This window comes from Centroberyx affinis, unplaced genomic scaffold, assembly GCF_046629955.1.
Source record: "Centroberyx affinis isolate AG114_WGS23_722 - 3 ecotype Tasmania unplaced genomic scaffold, CSIRO-AGI_Caff_v1 ptg003526l_1, whole genome shotgun sequence".
Taxonomy (NCBI): Eukaryota; Metazoa; Chordata; class Actinopteri; order Beryciformes; family Berycidae; genus Centroberyx; species Centroberyx affinis.
The window spans coordinates 223,015-245,776 of record NW_027281470.1 but is presented as its reverse complement, the minus strand read 5'-3'; the positions used below and the strand labels follow the sequence as shown (position 1 = coordinate 245,776).

General features: G+C 44.2%; 1 protein-coding gene and 2 non-coding genes across 3 annotated transcripts; 2 read left to right on the top strand and 1 right to left on the bottom strand.

The window, feature by feature from the left end:
* The first annotated feature begins 119 nt into the window (after nucleotides 1-119).
* On the top strand, nucleotides 120-201 carry trnas-aga (transfer RNA serine (anticodon AGA)). Its single transcript has one exon. It is a non-coding gene; the product is annotated as a tRNA-Ser (tRNA).
* A 567-nt stretch (nucleotides 202-768) lies between these two features.
* trnag-ucc (transfer RNA glycine (anticodon UCC)) lies at nucleotides 769-840 on the top strand. Its single transcript has one exon. It is a non-coding gene; the product is annotated as a tRNA-Gly (tRNA).
* Nucleotides 841-10,845: 10,005 nt separating this feature from the next.
* jcada (junctional cadherin 5 associated a) lies at nucleotides 10,846-22,300 on the bottom strand. The gene is made up of 4 exons (XM_071539821.1): nucleotides 21,883-22,300; nucleotides 18,949-19,872; nucleotides 13,469-17,205; nucleotides 10,846-13,215 (listed from the first exon to the last, which is right to left on the bottom strand). The coding sequence occupies exons 1-4, from the start codon at nucleotides 22,251-22,253 to the stop codon at nucleotides 13,181-13,183; spliced, it is 5,067 nt and encodes a 1,688-aa protein (XP_071395922.1). The 5' UTR covers nucleotides 22,254-22,300; the 3' UTR covers nucleotides 10,846-13,180.
* Nucleotides 22,301-22,762: the final 462 nt, after the last annotated feature.

Below are 22,762 nucleotides of genomic sequence, written 5' to 3'. Positions count from 1 at the left end.
AATAAGTTCAGTCAGGAACTATTAGTCTTCGTCTTTATTGGTAGTTTAACTCCTCTACAAATATAGTCAGGGTGTTTAAATAGCAGCAACTTGGCAAATGGCAACATCTTGTTATGTGAGTTGTTGTGGCTGAGTGGTTAAGGTGATGGACTAGAAATCCATTGGGGTTTCCCCGCGCAGGTTTGAATCCAGCTGACAACGACAGACTCTACTGGTTTACCTCTGTCAAACTGATGGAGAGCTTTGTAGAAACAATTGTCTACAAAGAGCCCACTCAACAGATTATGGAGAAGCTTCTGATTGGCTGCTGCAGGTCACATATGCAAACATGTAATTTACTTTAAGACTTCTGTAATTTACTTTGAGACTTCTGTCACGTCCTCCACTACTGAGACTGCAGACAAAATGGCTGCATGAACATCAGTTCCTGGGTCACAAAGGAAAGTTGGCCGACTTTATTGATCTGAGTTAATGAGCTGATATTTTACCTTGTGTTGTCTGAGCAGTCTGAAGTGGTTTTATTTCAGTTTGGTTTGGAAGCACAGTGTATAAAATCAGTAGAACTGTTACTGTTAAAGACTGATCTTCACTGATCTTCTCTTCTCTTCTCTTCTCTGTTTGCTTGCTGTTGTAGCTCCCTCTTCTCCTCCTCTCTCCTCCTCCTCTTTCCCCTCCCTCCTCTCCTCCTCTTTTCCCTGCCTCCTCTTCTTCCAGTTGAATTCCTGCCATAAACTGCTGACTTTGCAGGAGGAGTGCTGTTTTTCCTCAGCGATGGTGGTATAGTGGTGAGCATAGCTGCCTTCCAAGCAGTTGACCCGGGTTCGATTCCCGGCCATCGCAGAGCTTTCTTTTCCCAGGTAGTACTTAATTATGAACTGTGATTAAAATACCTTGTTTCTGTCTTTTGGTTTTGGTGTCAGTGATGTTCAGCTGTATTCTCTCATTTACACATTTTTAAAACCATCCACGTTTTACAGGTTTACAATTCTTCCTCAATCTATCTGAGAACCTCATACATGTATTTGTGAATGTTAAGTAACGCAAACTGAATTTCCAGTCTTGGAATACAATTTGTGAAATCTAAAATTTTGTGTTATTCCTATTTAGGTATGCAGGGAAGAAGGGAATCAATCATTGATGAGGAAAACTAGATTAATAGACAATGTTTGATGAACAACAAAGATAAAATTGATCATTTTCCAATGAGAGCAATGGGAAAAAAATATTGTCCTCAGAAATATTTATTTTTCTTTTAGACTTTACTGGAATTTACTTTTGGTTCTGAAAAGATTGGTTAAGAAGAACACACACACACACAAACACCTCTATCATCCTCCCTGTGTTTTCTTTATGTTCCAGTGCAGACCGGTCTAGACTGAACCATCAGCTCTCTGTCAGTGTGAAGAACAGAAAGGCAGCAGTCAGACTGGGAGAACTGGGAGAGCAGTAAGACTATTCTACTGAACTCTGAGCCTCCACACCAGAGCAGGTAGGGAGAGTTTCAACTTATATCTTTGTGGACACCCTCCAGCAATCGGACTGCCAAATCAAATCCTAACTAGTCCTAACAAGTGCTAATCAAGTCCTAACAATCACCATGGAATGCCTAACAAGTCCCAATGAATTACCTAGCCAGTGCTAACATCTCAGTCATGTGACAACACATAGTCATGTGACAGGGAAAAAAACTGTAAAAATTCACTCTCTCTCAGTGGTGTTCATAAAAGGCAACAGCAAGATTCAACACTCGTAAACACGTTTAAGACTATTCGTTTCTCAAACGCGGGTCGTGGTCCAACAAGTGACGGTCACGAGCCAGGACATTTTGTGTCCCGGGAAAAGCAACTCATTTTCCGGAACAGACAATTAAAGAAGGACAAAGGAAAACCGGAACAGGTGGCAACACTAGCTAGTTGATGGTTGATAAACGTGCCATCATCATTTGTGCCCTTGTTCTATTCTAGTGCTAGTGTTGGCACTTCTGCCGCCATTACAGCAACATTAACATAATTTATAGATTTGTCTGATATTTACCCTGATATTTGATATTTGCAGACATGACAAAAAATGGTAAACCTGACTCATACTGGTCAGGAATCCGGTTTACAACAGACAAAAAGCCTGGGAGCAAGAAGTGGAAGGATGTGTTGCAACGTATTGATGCCTATCCATTACACAGCCAAACCCGTGCCTTTGACATCTTCGGGAAAATAATTCCTTGCAAATGTGGTTATCATAAGGTATGTGATGAAAAAAGTAAATCTAGATATTTTGGTCACTGCTTACTGTTGCTATAAATCATTTTGCATTAATTCTTTTAATATTTTCTGTTCCAAAACAGGAAAATGATGCATTTCCCCATTAATTTTGCTTCAGTTGTTTTAATTTAAATTAATGAACAAAGTAGTTAAAAACTTCACTGGAAATATTCTCAGACCTAGAGAAAGAATAAACACTTTTTTTTGTTCAGTTAGCTGAGTCAGCATAAGGAACCAGCCCCACAGACCAGTACAGTGAGTCAGCATAAGGAACCAGCCCCACAGACCAGTACAGGGACTCAGCGCAAGGAACCAGCCCCACAGACCAGTACAGGGACTCAGCGCAAGGAACCAGCCCCACAGACCAGTACAGGGAGTCAGCGCAAGGAACCAGCCCCACAGACCAGTACAGTGAGTCAATGTAAGGAACCAGCCCCACAGACCAGTATAGGGAGTCAGCGCAAGGAAACAGCCCCACAAACCAGTACAGTGAGTCAGCATAAGGAACCAGCCTCACAAACCAGTACAGTGAGTCAGCATAAGGAACCAGCCTCACAAACCAGTACAGTGAGTCAGGGTAAGGAACCAGCCCCACAGACCAGTACAGGGAATCAGCCTAGTGAGTCTGATCAACTGCAAATCAAGTGCTCTCTATATAGCAAGGAAGTTCATGTGGAGGATTTCACTGAACACTTAATAGACTACCATGCTGAAGAGTGTTGTGACCAGTGTGGCAAGAAAGTCAGGGGTGCAATTGGTTTGCTGCAACACATTGAAAATGACCATATTGTGACTAGTCTCGCAGACCCACGGAGAACAACTGTGGATCCACCTACAGCTCCTCCCACAACATCGCCGGTGAATCATCATGCAGTTGCACAAGCACCAATGTCAGTTGCTACTGGTCCACAAAAATCAGCTTTTACCCAAGAGCGGCAAGGAGCTTTACAAAATGCACCATATGTTAATCTGAGGCCTCCGGAGGTTAAATGGGCCAGTTTTCTCCCCAAGCAGTTCTGCAGAGTGATCAAACCAGCAGACTAGGGATGGATTGCCCAGTGTCTCTACGACAGCACAGGGCAGCTGAGACAACACTTCTCACAGAACTGGTTTCATCCACCAAGTCCTTGCAAGCCCACAAGATCACCACCTGATCCACAGTTATTTCAGACAGGGTATGTTTCTGTGGGCACCGATGCGGATGTGGGGCATTCCTTTGAAATGCATGCAGTGCAATGTGAAGATGCACCACTCAGGAATATACACAAAAGTGAGGGAAGTTATTGATCTAGACTCCAGGTACTACTTGATTGGGGTAAGTGTATGATTCCTGTCTGCCCTTGGAGTATGGAGATACTCAATCAACTCGATCCTGCACACAGAAACAAATTTCCAGCTGTTCTCACCACTCAGCTGGCTCTGGACAGAAAATGTGTGACAGTATTGAAGCCGAGAACTATAGGGAACAGCTCAAGTTAGTTGCAGCAAGCACTTGAAGAAATTCATAGTGAGGAGTGGGCAAGACGGACCCTAGACTACCTATCGGATTGTGAGCTTCACAAAAAGAGAGGTGCTCTGACCCAGTCTGAAGCTGTTTCTACATTTGTTTGAATACATTTAATTAAAGGAACCTGGCAAATAGAACAGTGGTTCTCAACCTGGAGGTCAGGACCCCCAGGGAATCATGAGATAATTTGGTGGGGTCGCAAGATGATTAATGGAATAGGAAAAAAACATATTTCTACTATACAAATTTATCATTGTGTCTATTTTTTCTGATTTTTCTCTAATTTTTCTTGTGAAATACTGATTAGTTTTCAGCCTCCATGCCTCCTCTCACAACCAATCAAACGAAACAACCTGGAAAGGGAAACTCATGAACTGTTCATCACTCTGCAGCCTGTGACTGGGGGTCGCAGGCAGGCATCGTCTCATTTTAAGGGCTCATGAGGTTGAGAACCACCGCTCTACAACACATTCAAACTGCATGACTGCCAGTGGGTGAAGTGAGGTGGAAGAGATTTAAATGTAGGCCTGGATGCAGCACAGGAGCCTTTGGGAGAGGCAACAACCAGTAGAACCAAAGATTCCCAACCGGTCCTACATCATCGCTACCTAGAGAGGTAACCGTGACGACGAGCTCTCCTGTCCAGAATGGTGGGCGGGCCGATCTGCTGCTGCCTAAAGTGAAACAGCTCAACTATCTGTCACCTCCGACCTGCAGCACAGCGTGGAATCAAACGCTCAGTAGCATGAGCTGCTTCTAGCCTCTGTCTCATTATCCACGTCACCTAACCCAGGTGGGTCAGTTCCCATGACACTTTGGGCCGGCTGCTCGGACACGGACAAAGCCTAGTCCTGAAAAACTTTACGTCAATGGAGATCTCCACTGGAAATGAAATGTTAGTCCAGGACTAGGCTTAATCCATGTGTGAGCAGCCAGCCGGTCCTGTGAGGAGGAGATCTCAATACCATAGAGAACATGTTTAAACTGTCACCTGCTACACAACTGTCTATAATGGATTGTATTGTTTTATTATTTTATATTATACTGCTTTTTTTTACTATATTATTATTATTATCAGTAATATTATTTTATCATGTTTACTTGTATAGTTATATATTTTTAGTTACCCCATATTCCTAATTTACTGACTTTTATATGCATATTTCTATTTGGCTTTTATTAACCATTAACCTCTTGCACCTATTACTCTTGCTGCCAAAGATCTAATTTCTCCATGGGCATCAATAAAGTTGAATCTTTTAATTGAATCCATACCTGACTGTACTATTTAATATAAAACTAAGGCTAATGTACAGATGCCCAGAGCTAGTGCAGCAGCCTAGTTTAGCGCCTGGCCCTCTTCCTGCAAGGCTGAGAACATTTAGGTTTGTCACTAACATCTATCTCTATGTGGGACACCTGCTCTCCTCCCACACCAAAGGATACCGCCTCCCACAGGCGCCGCTCGATCCTGCGCCCCAGCTGCAGGCTGTAGGGCCGAGGCCGGCCGGAGGAGAAGCGCAGCACGGGATCCACGACCGAGCGGTAAAGCCGCCGGTACTCTGCTACGCTGCGGCCGTGGATCATCAGGGGATGAGTCAGGGGAGGAGTCTTCCAGCTGTGGGAAGAACTGAGCAGATCTGGGTCTGGGGTCAGCCAGCCTGGAGACCAGGGGCGCAGCAGAGATAATGATAATAATAATAACAATAATAATAAACTTTATTTATATAGTCTCTCTTAAATAGAGTCTACACAGTGCTTTAAAAAATAAAAACAAAATACAAAAGTAAAACAAACATACAATAGAACAGAATACAAAAGTAAAAATTAAAAGAGAGGCAAAGGAAAGGATGAATTCAAACTATAGGCAAAGTCAAATGAAATAAAGGTAATAAAATAGTAGCAGAATGTTAAACAGTCAGTTGTGAAGATGAGGCTGACTCAGCTAACCTAGCCTGCTGTTCCTCAGCTGGGAGGGAGCGAGGGGAAGCCTGCTGCGGGCCAGAGGAGCCGACAGGAGCGGCTGGAGAGGAGTGCAGGGCCTCGCTCTCCTGAGAGCAACAGCAACACCACAAACAATGACAACAACTCTACTGCTTTCTATTGTTTTTATTACCTGTCCAGTACCATGACTTCTTCCTCACAATACAAGGCATGGCAAAGCAGACTGAATAATATGTACAATTGAGAATAAGCCCTTTTCACATACAGACTACTTACAAAGTTCATTTAAATAAATTAAAATAACTCAAAATAAAGTAAAGACAATTTAAACACAAAGATCCATTTAGAGAGGTCAGGTCATGTAATATGACACAGGACAGTGCAGTTGTCTTGTGCATCATGTTTTGTGGCTGACAGTAAGAAAGAGTTGAACCTCCTTCCTGGCTCTCAGCTTGCTGTGGCTCCTCCGGTAGCTGTGGTCCAGCAGGTGTCTGGGCACAACATGGCGGCTGCTGCTCGTCTGGAACAACACAGTAGTCTGGTCATTAGTGACATAACCGACAGGAACTTTCACAGTTTCCTGACACTTCATGGAGCAATTTGAAAATAAACAGCCGATATCAATTTGAAAATAAACATTTTTTTAACCCCCCCCCCCCCAAATTAACCTACAATTTGTCTCCTCACCTGCTCCATGAGAAACCGTCAAGAAGAGCAACTGATGGACCAAAGTTGAGAAAACGTCGAAAAAACCGTGGAAACGTCGAAAAAGTCGTCGAAGAGCTGTGAATTTGCACGTAGGTTTCCTTCTCCGTCTCAGAGCCGAATGACTGATGTTCTGGACGGTTGTCCGGGTTTCCACAACTTTGATGATGTTCGACATTTACTTCTAAACATTGGATGATGTGATAGGAAGTAATGGCGGATCAACTTCAAATAAATGGATGGAAAAAGAAGCCTATTTATTGCCAAATATGAATGTAGCCTACTTGTCATTCCCACCTGTACTTATTAATTAATCTCTATCATGGAATAAACATGAAGATGCATTGAAACAGCAACAGTGACTCTATCAACATAGTCGGCCTAGCGCATCTTATTAAATTAATTTAGTAATCTAATCAGGCTACAGGCTAAATTATTAATTTAATCGTTTAAGAACAGTCATCCATCTTATTTTTATTTTCACCAAACCAACATAACTTTTAAGACAATGCAACATAAAAACGTCACTTGTATAAACAGCTGTTAGAAGTGTAACACTCACTTTGCTGCATACTCACTTTTAAAAAGTTAGTGCTTCATATTCAGAGAACACAATTTCACCAGGAGGCCTATTGGTTCCTTCTAATATTGGTCATTTTGGAAATTAAGTTTCCTCAATTAGCAGTAAATATTCCTAAACTTGTTCCATAAACTACAGTGTGAAATACCTGGAACACATTTGGTTCTGGTGCCTCAGGTTTTAAGAAACACTATCAACATCAACATCACTATAGATGAAAGTACAGGCTGCACTTTTCAGTGAGTCCAGTTTCTTCATTGACTTCCATGGTCAAACTAGAGAAGAGAAAGAGACTGAGGGAGCTGTGTCTGCTTCCTCCAGCAGATGGAGGTATCAGTCTGTCATATTGGGAGAAAACCAGTGAATATCATTATCTGGCCTCCTGTATCAGATAATACTTGGTGACAAAACTCAGAGCAACTCCCTCCACCAAACCAGCAGCCAGTCACATGATGCTGTTAGAAAGGGGAAGAGTGGGCTGGAGCCACAGATATGAGAAACACTTCACACGTTTCAAGCAATGGGCTTCCCTGATGCATAATCAGGAGTAGATACCGCCCACCACTCAATATGAATAATAAGAATAATGTATTAGTCAGCTTCACTAAAAGTTTATTAATGCTCTCATCTACTGTTTATGTGCTATCAGAGTGTCTAGCTGGGGAATCCAGTAAAGCCACACCATGCCACTTCTAATGAAACGGCACTTTGGGAGTTTTGACCATTTTTATTGCTTTTCTTGATCACACATACTGTCATAGATTAAACATTCTCAGCCATCAGCACTATCTACTGAAGTTTATCTCTCATGGATCTTAAGCAGTATTACTCCTTCCATGTGGGTAAGAAATATACGCTGGATATCAAGAATATTATACAACTCCATGGAGATTTTTGCACCACAAAATGATGTATTCATTTGGGATGCTTGATATAAAATCTACACAAAATACTTTTTTCTATCAAAGTGGATTAGGAATTAAAAACAAATATATGAAAGTATTTACTTCCAATAAGTGAAAACTCTAGTCTGTAAAGGTTTTCACCTCCGTATTTATTATTCATGATTCATCTATACATCATAGTTATTTTGATGTTATCACAATCTCTCTCATTTTGCTCCTTGTTAGTGAATCTTATACAGTCCCAGTGGGATTTTAGGTGTAATCAGTGTGGAAAACCTGTGTTCAACATTGAAGACATGAAGTTCAGTGGGTGAACTTTCCAGCAAGGTTTTCTGTCCTATTTCGTTATTGACTTCCATGGTAAAATCTGAAGAGAGAAAGTCCACTAAGATTTGAGAGAGAGGAGAGGAAGTTTCCCCGCCCACTCCTCCGTCACCATGGAAGCTCGTACCCCAGCTCACCTGAAACAAACCTCTCTTCTGTCCTTTCCAGTAATACTCATCTTGACTGTCACTTCTTTATCAGAGGCCAGATCTACGAGCGCAGTCTGGTTTTACAGCTGGAAACCATGAGAGGATTGAAGCAGAAAACCCCTTGTTGTCGTCTGATGCTGCTCAGAGATAATATCCTGATGTGAGTCTCAGGTTTAGATCCAACATGACCAACCAGCTTCAGCAGGTTTCAGAGTGTCAAATATGTTGCTGTCACTTATTCAGAGAGCTAAGGGTCCGGGCATTGTGTTACAGAAGCAAAGTGAAGCAGGCTGCAGACTGAAAGGGAAACACAGCATGGTGAAAACTTTTTTATATCCCTTTTCACTGGAACCAAATTTCTTCCTGTTGTGAAATGGCAAATCCAGACTGACAAATCCCCAGCTAGATGCTCTGATAGCACATATACAGCAGATGAGAGCATTAATAAACTTTTAGTGAAGCTACTACTACATTATTTTTATCAGCCGTGGGCGGTATCTACTCCTGATTATGCATCAGGGAAGCCCAAGTGCTTGAAACGTGTGAAGTGTTTCTCATATCTGTGGCTCCAGCCCACTCTTCCCCTTTCTAACAGCATCATGTGACCGGCTGCTGGTTTGGTGGAGGGAGTTGCTCTGAGTTTTGTCATCAAGTATTATCTGATACAGGAGGCCAAGATATAACGCAACCTTTATGCAATGATAAATGGAGAGTTCACCTTTACTTAAACTTTATAAATAACCTTTGTTATGACAGTGTGTATTGCTGCCTGTGGTCACAGTTTAAGAGAAACATTAGACCTTATTATTACCACATTTCTGTACACACAGTACTCTTCATGATGTGTGAGCAGTTCCTCTTGCATATTTGGTGTTCACTGGAATCCCCTCAGCAGGGACAGATTTCCCCCCAGTGGTAGTGGTCAACAGCTCTAAACTCTTCCACCACGAGTTCTGGGGAAAAACTCCTCTTTGACTTTTCCTCGAATGGAAAGTACCTTGTCATCCTGGATGGAGCTAGAAGATGTGGTCAGATGCCGTATGACATGTAGTGAGCCGGAGTGTTTGTGACTCCAGTGGCCGCGTCATTCAGCTGGAATGAGGGCAAAACAAATGAAAGGTTTGGTGGATGAAGCCAGAAACCCCCGGAGCACTTTGGGAACAAGCAGCACACACTGGTGAAACTCTTCCAGTCTGTCTTTACAGCTCTTTATAGTGCCCCAGTGGCACTTTGAATGTAAAATATCAAATTCCTGGGACAGTTAGGAATTGAGCCACAAGAGAGATAGAGCCAATATAATTCTGTAAAATCAATCTGGGTTTGGTTCTTTCAGTGGGCAACTGAATGAATATTTAATGGTAAAAAGTATTATCAAGTCAGTTCTGAAGCACATTAAGACTAGATTGTATCAAATTCAATCAATTTTGGTGTAATATTTTAGATTTGAATGATATTTACACTCCTTAAAAGCCTAACCCTTAAGTTTCATCAAGAGTCCTGATAATCACAATAATGTCGAGAAATTTCACTTAAAAACCCATTTCATCATACTGAAGAAGTAGAATTCAACTCCATTTTGATTGTCTGTTGTTGGGAGTGTTGCCTGTTCACATTGCCCAAAAAAATGCCAGTATCTCTACCCTCTTAACATGATGATACACAAGCAAATATTTATATGGCAAATAGGGCAAAAGAATGTTCATTGTGGCTGTGACATATTTTGACACTTCTTTTTCTACTATTTCTGAATCTCATTGTAAAGTCCTCAATATTTCCAAACAGGCATCTGAACTACCTTGTAAAATATAGTTAAGTAATAGTATAGTAATAGTGTGTATGACTAATTATTTGCTGAAGGTAAATTAATCTATACACAAAGCTACATGAAAGGCCCAGGCAGTTACATGTTGAGGATCAACACCAAGTTCATCAAAACAAAGATTCATTTTGATGCAGTCAGAAAATGAGCCGGCAAGGAGCCAGGAGAAAATGCTGTCATCCATCTTTTGAAGATCCCATAACTTGCATGATTATTATTGTTGCATTGACTTGCATTATTCTATAAATAACGCAATAAATAGAATAGCAATTGTTTTGACTGATTCTGCTTTACTTGGTTGCTTAACTCAACCTACATAAGTCAAGGAAACATACATTGTTCTATGCAGACTAGAAGTGCTGTAGTGCTGCTGTTTCTCTCTGTGGGATGATGACAGTTTATTGGTATCACAAAACTACAGCAGAGCTAAGTAGCTCACACACCAGCTCCAGTTTCCCTACAGGAATCAATACGGTACCACATCATTAGTCACGATCACAACAATATTATTATCCTGCCTTTATGTCCGAAAATTATATAACTTAAACTAACTTGCGTCTTTGCACTGAGTCATGTAGATTCTAAATGGACACAATAAAATCAGAGGCAAAGACTTTACATGCAAAGACTTTTATTTATGAATAGTCTGCAGTATTGTACAATAATAACACACACTTGTCTCTATTTATGATCATTCTTAATGATCATGCCAAATATAGACAAATGTTGTGCCCTCAAAAACAGTTCCCTTTTCACAATAATCTAAAAATACCTTGTTCTGTTTTAAATATGTAGCATAACTTTTGAAAATAAAATATGCATTATATGAAATATAACAGTTGTTTATTGGATAGACTATATAGTACCAAATGCAATTATATGCAAATACACCTTTTTCTCTGTAACTTCTTACGCATTTCATGCACAACAAAAAAAGAAGGATGCTGGCGCATACAAAAAAAGCTGTACAGACTTCGGTATGAAAATAGAAAATATCAAAGCAAGATGTGCACCAATAGTCTATATGTTACAAATAACTTGCAGTACAAAAAGATCTATGAGAATGACCAGATAACATTAGTCTACCTGGAACACAGAGGTACAGGTACTGGGTTGGCAACGGGACAATGACAAACCTCGTATCGAACTTTCACTGACGAACTCAGGTCAAAGCCACTTTCATGCAAGTCTAGAACCAGATCCAACAAGATCAACATCAAATACAGGTGGATCAAGGGGGTTAAAGACAACAGCAACGTCTTGCAAGTGACATGGTCAAACAAGCAAATCATATGTTGAAAACCCAGTTTTAGCTTTGAATTTGGTATTAAACCCAGTAAATGTTGATGTCCAATGCATAGCACATAGTTCTGTTTGGTATGTTATTCAACCTTCTTGTATTGCTACCCCATAAGTGAAGAGTGTGTAAACCAATTGCCAGTTATGTTCTCGACTTATAAAGCACTGATATGTCAAAAGTTACATTAAATTATTGAACACTTTCAGATACCGCAATAAGTATTCCAACAGCAATGTTCTGTACAGCATCAATATTAAGCATCTTTAGCTTAATATTTAGTATTATTGCCAAAATAACGCCAAATGTTTTTATTCATAAAAGTAAAATGGATTACCGATGTCCAGTTTAAATGAGTAAAAGTAAGATTTGTACAACAAAAATACTGTATGTGTTACACACAAATGAACTTTTCCACAGAAACAGTAGTGTGTACAAGGCACACTGCGATCAATATAGCTACATCTATCATTTCTTGCAAAAAAGCACTTCTGAAATTAGATATATTTTCACACGTTAAATCTTAAACTAAGATGTGAGCAAAGAAAACTGCACGGTTAAATATAAACTTCTGTTAATGCCATAAAATATATATTTTCTTTTTGTACAGTATGAGGATTGATTAACAAAAATAAACACATTTGCGAAATCAGATATTTCTGATGCACGTTGCGATTGCTGATGCTGAGAGAACAAGCACAACTGATGGCACCGGGAAACCGGGAGGCTGAAGACTTGGGTGGGAGTGACACTGAGAACAGAACGGACCGAGTGTAATCTCTGAGGACTTGAAGAGATTATCAGGTGCTCACAAGTAACACAAAGCCGGTAATCTTAGCAGTGCAACTTCCCTAACACTTTAGCTTTAAAGCAGGCGTTTAAATGAGATCAGCTCCTTGCACCGGAGACGTAACTGCTACTCAAAACATTTGTCACGAAAGCCCCGTACAACAATATTGCTCTTGAGTGAAACTATTCAAGGACCACAGTGTTTCTCATTCCAATCCAATACATTCTCTATCACACAAGTATAAGAATAAAGAGCAGGGGGGTTTGTTATTGGTAATGCACCCCAAGACTACACTTCCAAAAACCTAGTCTTTTCTTAACAGATAAGAAAATATACATTTCTTCAGCATTTAAATGTCTTAAATCCTTTTTTTTTTCTTAATAAAATCTTATACCTCTTTCTTATGTACATTTGGTGTAGGTTAACACTGATTGTAATGCAATACCATTTTCTTATTTTGTTTTTCTGTTACATTTCTTTTGTTTGAAGAGCAGAAGCACTTTTACATTCATATTTCAACACCAAAGCTCAAGAGGAGCCCGAGTGCAGAGGGGGACAATGACATGCATTTTTCCAAAAAGCAAAATAAGACAACTTCAAAAGGAGGAGGTTCGCTTGTTTGAGCAAATAAAACTTTTGAGAGGTGGACAGAATGGAAGGAGGATGAAGATGAGGAAGCTGAAAAGGAGTGAAGGCCTGGAGAATTGGCACCAGTGGCACCTTTATTTGGCTGTAAAAATGCTCTTGCAGCACCAGGACAGTCACTTTTGTGAGGAGTATTGTGTAACAACACTGGGGGTCACAGCTGACTAACCGTGAGGTGAGATGGAAGCTTTGTTGTTGGGAAAAGCTGTTAACGTGAAAAAGCCAAATTTCCACAGTGGTGAAGGCAATGTCAGAGGTTACACTCGCTCCACTCGACTGGGGTCGTACGAGTCTAATGAGAAAAGAGAGGAAAGAAGAGATAAGGACACAATCAAAAATTACTCAGAATGATATTATTTCCTCTTAGAAGCTTGGAAATCTGAAGTTTATAGCAATAGGATGACAATCAATAGTATTCCTATTTCAATACATAGTAACTTACTTTACTTTAATTCCTTTGTATATTTGCTGTGATGCTGCTTCCCTCTGGAGGCAAACGAGGCATATAAAATGGTTAATCTCTAATTTCCTTAGTTTGCACCCACCTGAGACAGAGAGCATCTCCTCGTCCTCCATGCTTGAGGAGCCACAGGTGCCGCTGTTGAAGCTGAGTGGCAGGGTGATTTCTCTCTTGGGAACACTGCGAGGTTTGGGAAGCAGCGGAGGCTTCTGGAGCCTGGTGCGCTGCTTCGGCCTGGGCAGCTCTTCTCGCTCCGCCTCCTGCGTCGCTTCCGCTCCGCTGACCTCTGGTGTATTCTCTCCGTCTCTCTCCTTCTCCAAAGGCTTCTGTTTGTCGTCCTCCACAATTTTCAGCTCCACCTCTACCTCTCCTTCCTCCTCTGTTTTTACTTCAACCTCTTCTTCTTTCTCCTCCTTGTCTTCTGCTTTTAGTGCAATCTCTGCATTCATCTCTTCACTGATTTTAAGTTCGACTTCCGTCTGCTCTTCTTTTCTTTGCTCTACCTGATTTACCTCGTCATTCTGCTCTTCTTCAGGTTCTGCCCTCTCGTGTGTTTCATGTGCTTTTTCAAGCTCATCTGTCTTTTCCTCCTCCAATTGCTTCTCCTCCTCCTCTTCAGGTTCTGCCCTCTCGTGTGTTTCATGTGCCTTTTCAAGCTCATCTATCTTTTCCTCCTCCAATTGCTTCTCCTCCTCCTCTTCTTGTTTCTGCATAACTTCCCCTGTCGCCTCTTCGTGAGCCCCACTCTCCTCTGTGTCTCCATCTCTCTCCTCAGAATCAGCCTCTCCTCCAGAGTCTGAACTTTTGAGACTGAGGCGTCTTATTCGGGACACTGAGTCCAACTCCTTCAGACGGGCCATTCTGTCTGTGGTTGACCTGCCCAGAGACATAGCTGATGAAGAGGCAGAAGAGCTTAGCTTGTCCTGCAGGGATTCAATAAGCTTGGAGGCTCCACCGCGCCCCTTCTTCTCCCCACTGCACATGCTCAGAGCTAGCTTTTCATCAGGGGTGACAGGCAGGGACAGGGGAAGCTTACTGGGTGGGAACTCAGGCAGGTCCAGCACCACCGCGGGCTGAGTCTCACTATCATGGTTGTCTGCACTGTCACTGTGGTTGCTGCTGGGCTTTTGTCTGTCTTCACCCTCTACATGGTCCACACCTGATCCTGTCTCATTGTCTTCCTCCGTCTCTGGTCCCTGGCTAATCAGGGACTCCTCTATCACTTGCTCACACTGTCCCATCACCTGCTGTGTCTCTCTGCCTGGACTGTGTTTCTCAGCCTCTACTGGAAAGGTTTTAATGTCTACACTGGTGGTGTTGGCGGCTACGGTGATCTCTGAGTCCTCCTGCTTGTCCTCTGCCTGTTTGTCAGCCACACCCAAGGCTTCCACTGGAACAGCTATGCCCAGGATCCTGGCTGCCCTCTGCTCAATGGACTCATTCTCAGGGATACCTTTTGCGCATTTGACCTCATACAGTTTACTGAGGTCTTCTGTAGGGAGAGCATTGGCTTTCTCCTGAATGAGTAGGTTCTCCAGATGCTTGTCTGCTATTGTTGACTCATTTTTATAGGTCAGAGGTTCAGAGATGGTGTATCTCTCATCAACTTCATCCACAAAAACAAATGCAGCCTCCCTGGTCAGCCTGGTGATATGTGGTGAGCCTTCACCTTTGGGTGATCTGCTGTTTTCACTCCTGGTCCTACAGATGTTCAAATTCTGCTCACCCCTAAATCGCAGCATGTTACCTGCTTCAGCTTTTCTCTCAGCATCCTCAGCTTGAAGCTCTGTATTTGAATTGTGCTCAGAGCTACCACTAGTTTTAACAAGTGTTGTCCTGCTTTCCCATGACAGCTGCGCAGACTGATTAAGCTCCTGGTGATCGAGTGGAGATGGGACTGAAAGCGAGCGTTGGATTGGCTCTCCAGGACCTCCGGGAGTCTCTGTGTAGACTGTTAACCCCACGTCCCTCAGCAAGGATTCTTGGGGGACTGGGATGTCCTGCCTGTAGACCCGGTTTGAGTCAGTGTGCGAGGACAGGAGGCAATAGTCTCTGGGGCTTGGGTCTCGGAGTATGGATAGCTCATTTGTTGATGGTGTGGTGTTGGTCTGTGGCCTGGAGAATGCACTCTTCATGTCCCTGTAGTCTAGATCAGTGGTAGAAGACCAGGACTCTGATCTGGTTTTCATATTGTTGGGTTTATCTATGTGCATTGGTGGAAGACTGATTGCTTCCCTGCCTGGGTCTGGACCAGCAGTGAAAAGTGCTGGGTTCTGGAATTGCCCTCCTGATTTACTCAGCTCTAATATGTTCTTATGCACCTCATCCAGATCCTCAATGCACTGGTCCACATTGGGTCTCTTGCTGATTGTGTCTTGGAGCTCCTTGTTGAAGCACTCCAGCTCTCCTATGGCATCCCAGGGTCGCCGATTCACTGGCTTTAGGAGGAACTGACCAAAGGCTACCTGTTCTGCACTGTCCAGGGGATTGGAGTTACTCTTCCTGGGGGAGGATGGCTGCTGGTCTCCCTGACCCCTCTCCTCTTTGGATGGGGAGGGTGGGGCTTGTTGTGAGGGTTGCAGTGATGGCGGCTGGGCTGGGCTGAGGCTGAGACGGGAGAAGGCGCTGTTGCTGGAGGGATGGAGGTTCTTCTGACCTGCCATGGGGTAGCCATAGGAAGAGCCACTATCTGTCCCCACACCACTGTCTGTGGTTGCATCTGAGGCAGAATGGCCAGGCTCCTGTCCTCCAGGAGGGCTCTGGGGGACTGGGCTTTTCATCACTGTCAAAGGTGAGCTGGTCTGGGTCTCCTGATTACGGTATTGGTTTCCAGGCCAGGACCCGGCGTAGCATAACTCTTTGTCTTCACTGGCTTGAAGGGCCCAGGCATCTATTATCTCTTTCCTTAGAGGAGCCCTCTTGTAGTTCCTCATTGAGGATGTGCTGCTGGTGTGGAAGTGGGAGTGGTGGGGTCTGATGGGCATCTCGGTCATCGACTTGCTCCGGAGGTTCTGGCTCTCTGTGTGGCCTACAGTGATGCTGTCTGTGTTGGTGACAGTCAGGCTTGGTATCGTCTCATTATTGTTCTGATCTGAGTCTTTGTTAATGTTAGTCGGTGTGTGAATGGGGACAGACACAAGGCAGAAGATGGTCTCACTCACCCTTCTCTTACTGTTCCTGTTATTCTCTGGCCCTGAATCTGGGACAATCTTCTTCACTTGAGTGATGGTTTCTGCAAAGCCCTGGTCTGAGCTGGAGCCCTGGCGGGATGAGGAGCAGGTCGTTAATGGGGCCTGGAAGGCTGAGGATGGCGAGGGAGGAGGACGTTGGTTTTTGGGATATCTGTTGTTGCAGTTTTGGTCAGTTGCTGGGAAGTTATCGACAGTCTCTTTGTGCAAATCGCTGTGCCACCTGTTATTGTCATTGTCGAAGTCGCTAGAAGACGTCTGGTTGGCATCATCAATCGGTTTGGCCGCGATGAAGGGCCCCAACGGTGGGGGCAAAAAGGCACTGTCGTCGGACACAGGCTCCGACACGGTGACGCTGGGAAGCTCGTTGCGGATGTGGCGGATCTTGTCGGCGTCCGTCAGGGAGTTGCCACCCAGGGCTGAGGAAATATGACGGACACGGGGGTCGTCAAAGGGGATGTATTGGACCCCTCCACCAGGGTGCTCCTGGGCGGTATAGACAGGGTAAAGCTGCTTCTGGCTAGGTATGCTTCTCTCTCTCTGGGGGTCAGGCCAGGAACCTGCTGGATGTCTGGTGAACCAATGAGATCCATCTGGAGCCATCTGCATCTGCTGGTACACATCGCCTCTGTACCTGAGAGTTACAACAATACAGTTGCATTTCATCATATAGCAATGACTTCAAAAAGTAATAATGGAATAGAAAATGTACAAGCTAATAATATAATAAAAGGGATGCTAGCCAATATGATGATCTCATTGTGTTAGGGACTGGTTTTAGAAATATAGCTTAGAGGGGAATACCACTCAATTTAAGAAAACAACATAATCCTTACTGCATTGGACAGGTCAGCTAATCCCAAAAAATATTTTGATGCGTACATCCAAGTTCCTAATTGGTGCTGGCCAAAAAATGCTCTAACAAATTTCAAAGTAGGTCCACACAGAAATATGCTCCATTAAAAGTTTATTCTGTGTAAACAAACATTTTGATCTGAATTGGTTTTCATTAGCTGTGTCAACTTTTAGTGGACCTACTCTGAAAACAGTTCAATTTATAAACAAAACTCACCAGAGAAACTAGAAAATACACTGATTTTGAGGAGACTGGAGCGGCTCCATTGACAGAGAAACCTATTTGAACTTGATTTTATAGTAGATTTATCTTACCTGAGCGCTATTTGTAAATAATATTGGGTACTGTCATTTTCAGCTTTCCCATATTTTTTCAAACTGACTATCAATGCAGGAGTAGCTATATAGGTGTGACATGACACATGAAGGGGCTATGTTATCTCTGTTCAGGAACACCTTGTGAATTTCCTAGGGCAAAATAACATTTGAATGCTGAAATTCAGTGGTATTTTCCTTTAAAGCCTTAATCTGGATTTATTGGCCCGCATACTTTCTAAGTATATTCATATAATCATTTGGTTAACATTTTTCTCAGGTTCTAGGAGAATTGTTGTCCACTATAGGAAACAGTTCAATGATATTATGTGAAGAGCCAAACAGAAGCTGGCGGCCAACCGCAGGGACAATTTGGCGAGGGGAAGGGGGCAGCCACCAGCCCCCCACTATAGAGGCCACCTCCACAATCCCCACTCTGTGCATCACGGCACATACTGACAGTTCTATGTTGGATGAAAATCATTCACACCACAACCACATGTGTATATAGTTAGATCTTTAGGAAATATATCTAAGTTAAATTGGCCGACATATCATCCACAAAAAGGTTTGGTAAGCTTTTGAATAGGATCTGTCCATGCGCGCATCACTTGGTAAAGCCACAAAAATGGCATAGAAGTCATAAGCGCAAATCCCAATAATCCTTGACACCAAAATTGCATTGCACTGCTTGATCGTTACTGACACACCCCATACTGTACCTCTCCTCCCACTTAGGCGCAGTCAAGTTCAAGGCAATTCACTGAAATACCAAACAGGCGCAGGCGAGAAAAAAACCTGCACCCAATGAAAATGGCACTTTGCCGGTGCAAAGGCCCGCCATGCGCCGTCATGAAAATAGAGCTCTATACCTCAATTTAGCCTAATTGAATGTTTACATACATTACAGCCTTTTATAGAATCAAAATACATGTAAAACTAATGTTTAGTTGTCAAATACTGTCAGTCTTTAATTCGAAAACTCAGCTAATCAATGTGAAAGTGAAAATGATGACTTGAATGAATGAAATAAAGGCAAATCAAAACATAAACAAATCTATTAGAGGGGCGACAGTGTTTCAATCAAGGGCACCATACAACTATTATGGAATGACAACTCAAACTAAATCCTAGGAAACATTACACAGATCTTGTTGTCTAGTGTTGGACTAGGCTTAATTTATATCTGTGAAAAAATAGCAATTACCTGTAGTCAACAGCGATTTCACCATAGCCCCGGCGACCCCCTCTCATTATAGGGGCTCTCTTATATGATGGGGGAGGGATGTATCCTGGAGGTCCAGAGTCCTGTGCAAAATAGTCCAGCTGGGGGTCACCCGTCCTGGATAGGGGAAGTGGTGTTCGGTCCCTGGCCTGGGGAACAGCTGAGTCTCTCCCAGACAACACCTCACAGCTTCCCCTGATCTGCTGGTGCACCTCATAGGAAGGGGGCCTGGGGGGTCGGGTGAAGCGGGGCTTTGGTGTCATGGAGAGTTGGCTGGCGCTAGCCGGCCTGCCATTCTCCGGCCAGCGGGGAGCTCTGTAAAGGTCATGGGGTGACAGTGGGTGGCCATTGACCCTCCTGTACAGTTCCTGACCGGACAAGGTCATGTCAACATACTGCAGGCTGTCAGGCTGCAGCATCCGCGGCAGGGACTGGGATTTGGCTTTGGTCCTGGGGTGGACTACCATGCCCTCTGGTGTCCTGGCATGGAGCCGCTGCTGTTCCTGTGCCCAACGTTCGCCCTCACTCTCTGACAGCTGGCGGCCAAAGCTCACAGCCGGACGCCACTCATCGGTCCCCAGGCTCTGGCACTTCCTCTCAGCGGCCATCCTCCACTGGTGCAGAGCAGCCTCCCTTTCTCTAGAGCGGGTCTGGACCTGTGCCTGCACCTGGGCTTGGGCCGCCCAGCGCTGCCTCTCCTGGGTTGCCCTCTGACGCTCCTCTGCAGACATATCTTGGCCTCTTGGCTGTTGTGGCGCCTCCGGCCTCCCGTAGCCCCCTTGTCCTCCTCCGCGGGACTCTCTGAAGTCAGCATAGTCCAGCAGCACAGTGAAGTCCTGGCCTCTTCTTCTCCAGTAGGACACATCCTTGGACTGTGACTGCGGACCTCTGGGGCCATCACAGAACCTGAGAGCCAAAACACAAAGAACGTTCATATGATTCACTACAAACTGATTAAAAGATGAGCATATACATAAGACAACAAGACCCACTGAAAATTTTGACCCGAAGAGTTACAAGCACTTTGAAATGTCCTACAATGTGGGCAGATGTGAATTGAGTCCATCTCCCACTAGATGGAGACAGATGACCATGAGTAGCAGTGCAGTGCCTGGTACTGTGATTCTCTTTGGGGCATAATGAACACATTACACAATGACACACTGTGGCTGTGAGTCCTGGATGTCCTTCAAGATAGATCAACAACTCAAAGGACGATTCTTTGACAATCATCTTTCTATTCCGCTCTTGACCTGAGAAAAGTAGTAATGCCTCACTAGAATAGTCTAAGGAGAGCTCCTACATCTGAGGGGACTTTGTGATGGCAGTCCTGATGGGCTGCAGCAAGGCTCAATGGTCTCTGGATACAGCCCGGTTATTTCTGGAGTGACTGACTGACAATGTAAACAAGACGCATGCACATGTGTACGCCCCCGGGGCCGAGGCTGCTGAGCATCCTTGACATTTCCATCCATGATCATCATTGGCCAGAGACGTGTGCTGGGGGGGAAGTCGGCCATGCCAATCTGCTACATTTGGGGGCATCTCATGTAAGATGAGTTACCATCATTAGTTTAATTGGGTCTAAGTAGCACTGCCTAATGGGAGTGCCAAGATAGGCCTGTTCCTTATCTAAACTAAAGCTGCCAGGCAAAACGGATTTGGATGAGGGGAAAAAAGAAGGATCAACAAACAACAGACTGAAATTGCAGAACATATGTCTTAGCAATTCCCACATTCCCAATAGAATGCTCTGATAGCACTGGCAGAGCAGGGACATGAAAATGCGGATTACCCGTCTCAAAAAAAAAAAAAATCACTAACACACCCATTGACATTATTCAAGGTCATATGACTATTTTCAGATGCTCTGTCACTGGCTGTCGGCAAAAACGGATTAGGAGAAAAAAAAGAAAATCAGGCAAACAAAATGTAAGGAAAAAAGGGAAAAATCTGACAAGCCTATCTAATTGTGTGGACATGGGAACAGCTGTATTGACTTTGTCTCAGTTACAGCACACTAACCCCCAGTACTGGTGCGAATAGGCAAACTAAACAGGCCTGCTTTCAGGAAAAAACAGATTGACTGCAGCTAGCCTGTATCTCTGGAAACATCATACGTTTTAACACTCCTTACCCAGGAGGGTTTCAATTGCATAACTCCAGACTGAGCTAAATATAGCCTAACTTCCATATACATATTTAAATAAACCCTATATGAAGCCTGTATTATTAATGGCACATGCATTATATAAGGAGGTATAATGCCTTTGAAACAGTGGAGGTGGGTTAGGCATATTGATCGTGCACGTGTGTGTGTGTTGGGGGTGGGGGGGGTCTGATAAACCTGACAGCACATGGCAAGCTGTGTGTGTGTCTGTATACGACTGTGTGTGTGTGTGTGTGTGTGTGTATGTCTGTGTGTGTGTGTATGTATGTGTGTGTGTGTGTGTGCGTGTGTGTGTGTAAGACTGGGCATGCTCAATGGGGCACAGAGGTCTACCAAACAGCAGCTTTGTTTACAACTCCAAGGTCCCATGTGGCAGATTAAGACTCCAGCACACATTATCCCTCCTCCCTGGCCCATGACTTTATTGGGAAGAGGAGGAGAGGGAGGGAAATGGAGATGAAAAGGGAGGCAGGGACACAGGGAGGGAGGGATGAGAGCGACAGAGAGATGGAGGGAGGGATCGAGAGACAGTGTGAGGCAGTTCCACTCAAAATGTGGTGCAAAATCCCCATGCGAAAGTCCTTGACTAGTTCTTTAATTTCATTCATCTGTTCCTTCAAAGCGCCATAAGAAAGACTGATTGTGTCATTATTCAATAAGCAACAAGGACAACCACAGGCATGTAAAGGGTCGGTCAGACAGGAGCAAATGATTGGTCTCAAGGTATAACACAGACTACATCTTACCCGCTGTCTGAGGTCAGGGACTCGCCCAAGGAGTGGGTGTCACCTTGGCTCCGGATGTCGCCCTCTCGTCTGGGCTGGCTCCTGTCCCTGGGCTCGTTGTTGTTGTTGGGGCAGCCGCCGCCGTAGGCTTGGGGCTGCCTGGTGCCGCCACTGTTCCCGTAGGGCCCCCCGGCCCCTCTCTCATACCCGTTCACTGTCCTGTGGCCGGGCCTGTTCTCCAGGATTTCGTGGCGTTTGTTGTAGGACGGCGGTGAGGGGGAGGGCGCCTGGCGGGACGAGGACGCAGGGGCTGGGGTAGGGGTGGAGGAGGAAGAGGGGTGCTGGGGCAGCTTGTATCCATGAGAGATGAGGAGGTCCTCCACACTGTACATGGTCGCATTTGTTTATGCTGGTGTGTTTGCTTTCTTTCTTTTTTCTATCTTTTTTTTTTTTTTTTTTTTTTTTTTTTTAAATCAGAAGAGAGAGGAAGGGAGGTCGGTTGTCAAGGCGTCTCTGCTTCTTCCCTATGCGCAGCGGCGGGATCACCGGCACAGCTGCGCAGCTGAGGCCATCACTGGGAAAACAAGAGGGGGACGACAGGAAGAGACAAAGAGAGAGAGAGAAAAGAAGGTGACGTTAAAACCATTATCCCCTCTGCCCGTGTCCCGTCTTTGTTAAGGGTCCCAACCCAAATGGACAGTCGAGAGGACGGAACAAAAAGACCCCCCCAAACCCCAATTCTGAGCCGCCGCGACGAACCGAGATCGCCCGTTTTCGCGCCAGCCCGTGTTGCCTATCCTTTCCCTCCCTCCTCTCGTCTCCAGTCCTCCTAGCAACAACCCTCTCTCCATCTCACTCGGAAAGCACTGGCACCAAACCCATGCACGTCCAGAGCTAAGGA

Bases quoted from the DNA above. Each gene is read 5' to 3' on its own strand.
- jcada (XM_071539821.1), bottom strand. From the start codon at position 22,253: ATGTACAGTGTGGAGGACCTCCTCATCTCTCATGGATACAAGCTGCCC. The intron at 19,873-21,882 runs GTAAGATGTAGT...TTTGGCTCTCAG, and splicing joins TCCCTGACCTCAGACAGCGG to GTTCTGTGATGGCCCCAGAG. The intron at 13,216-13,468 runs GTGGGTGCAAAC...TTTTCTCATTAG, and splicing joins GGAGATGCTCTCTGTCTCAG to ACTCGTACGACCCCAGTCGA.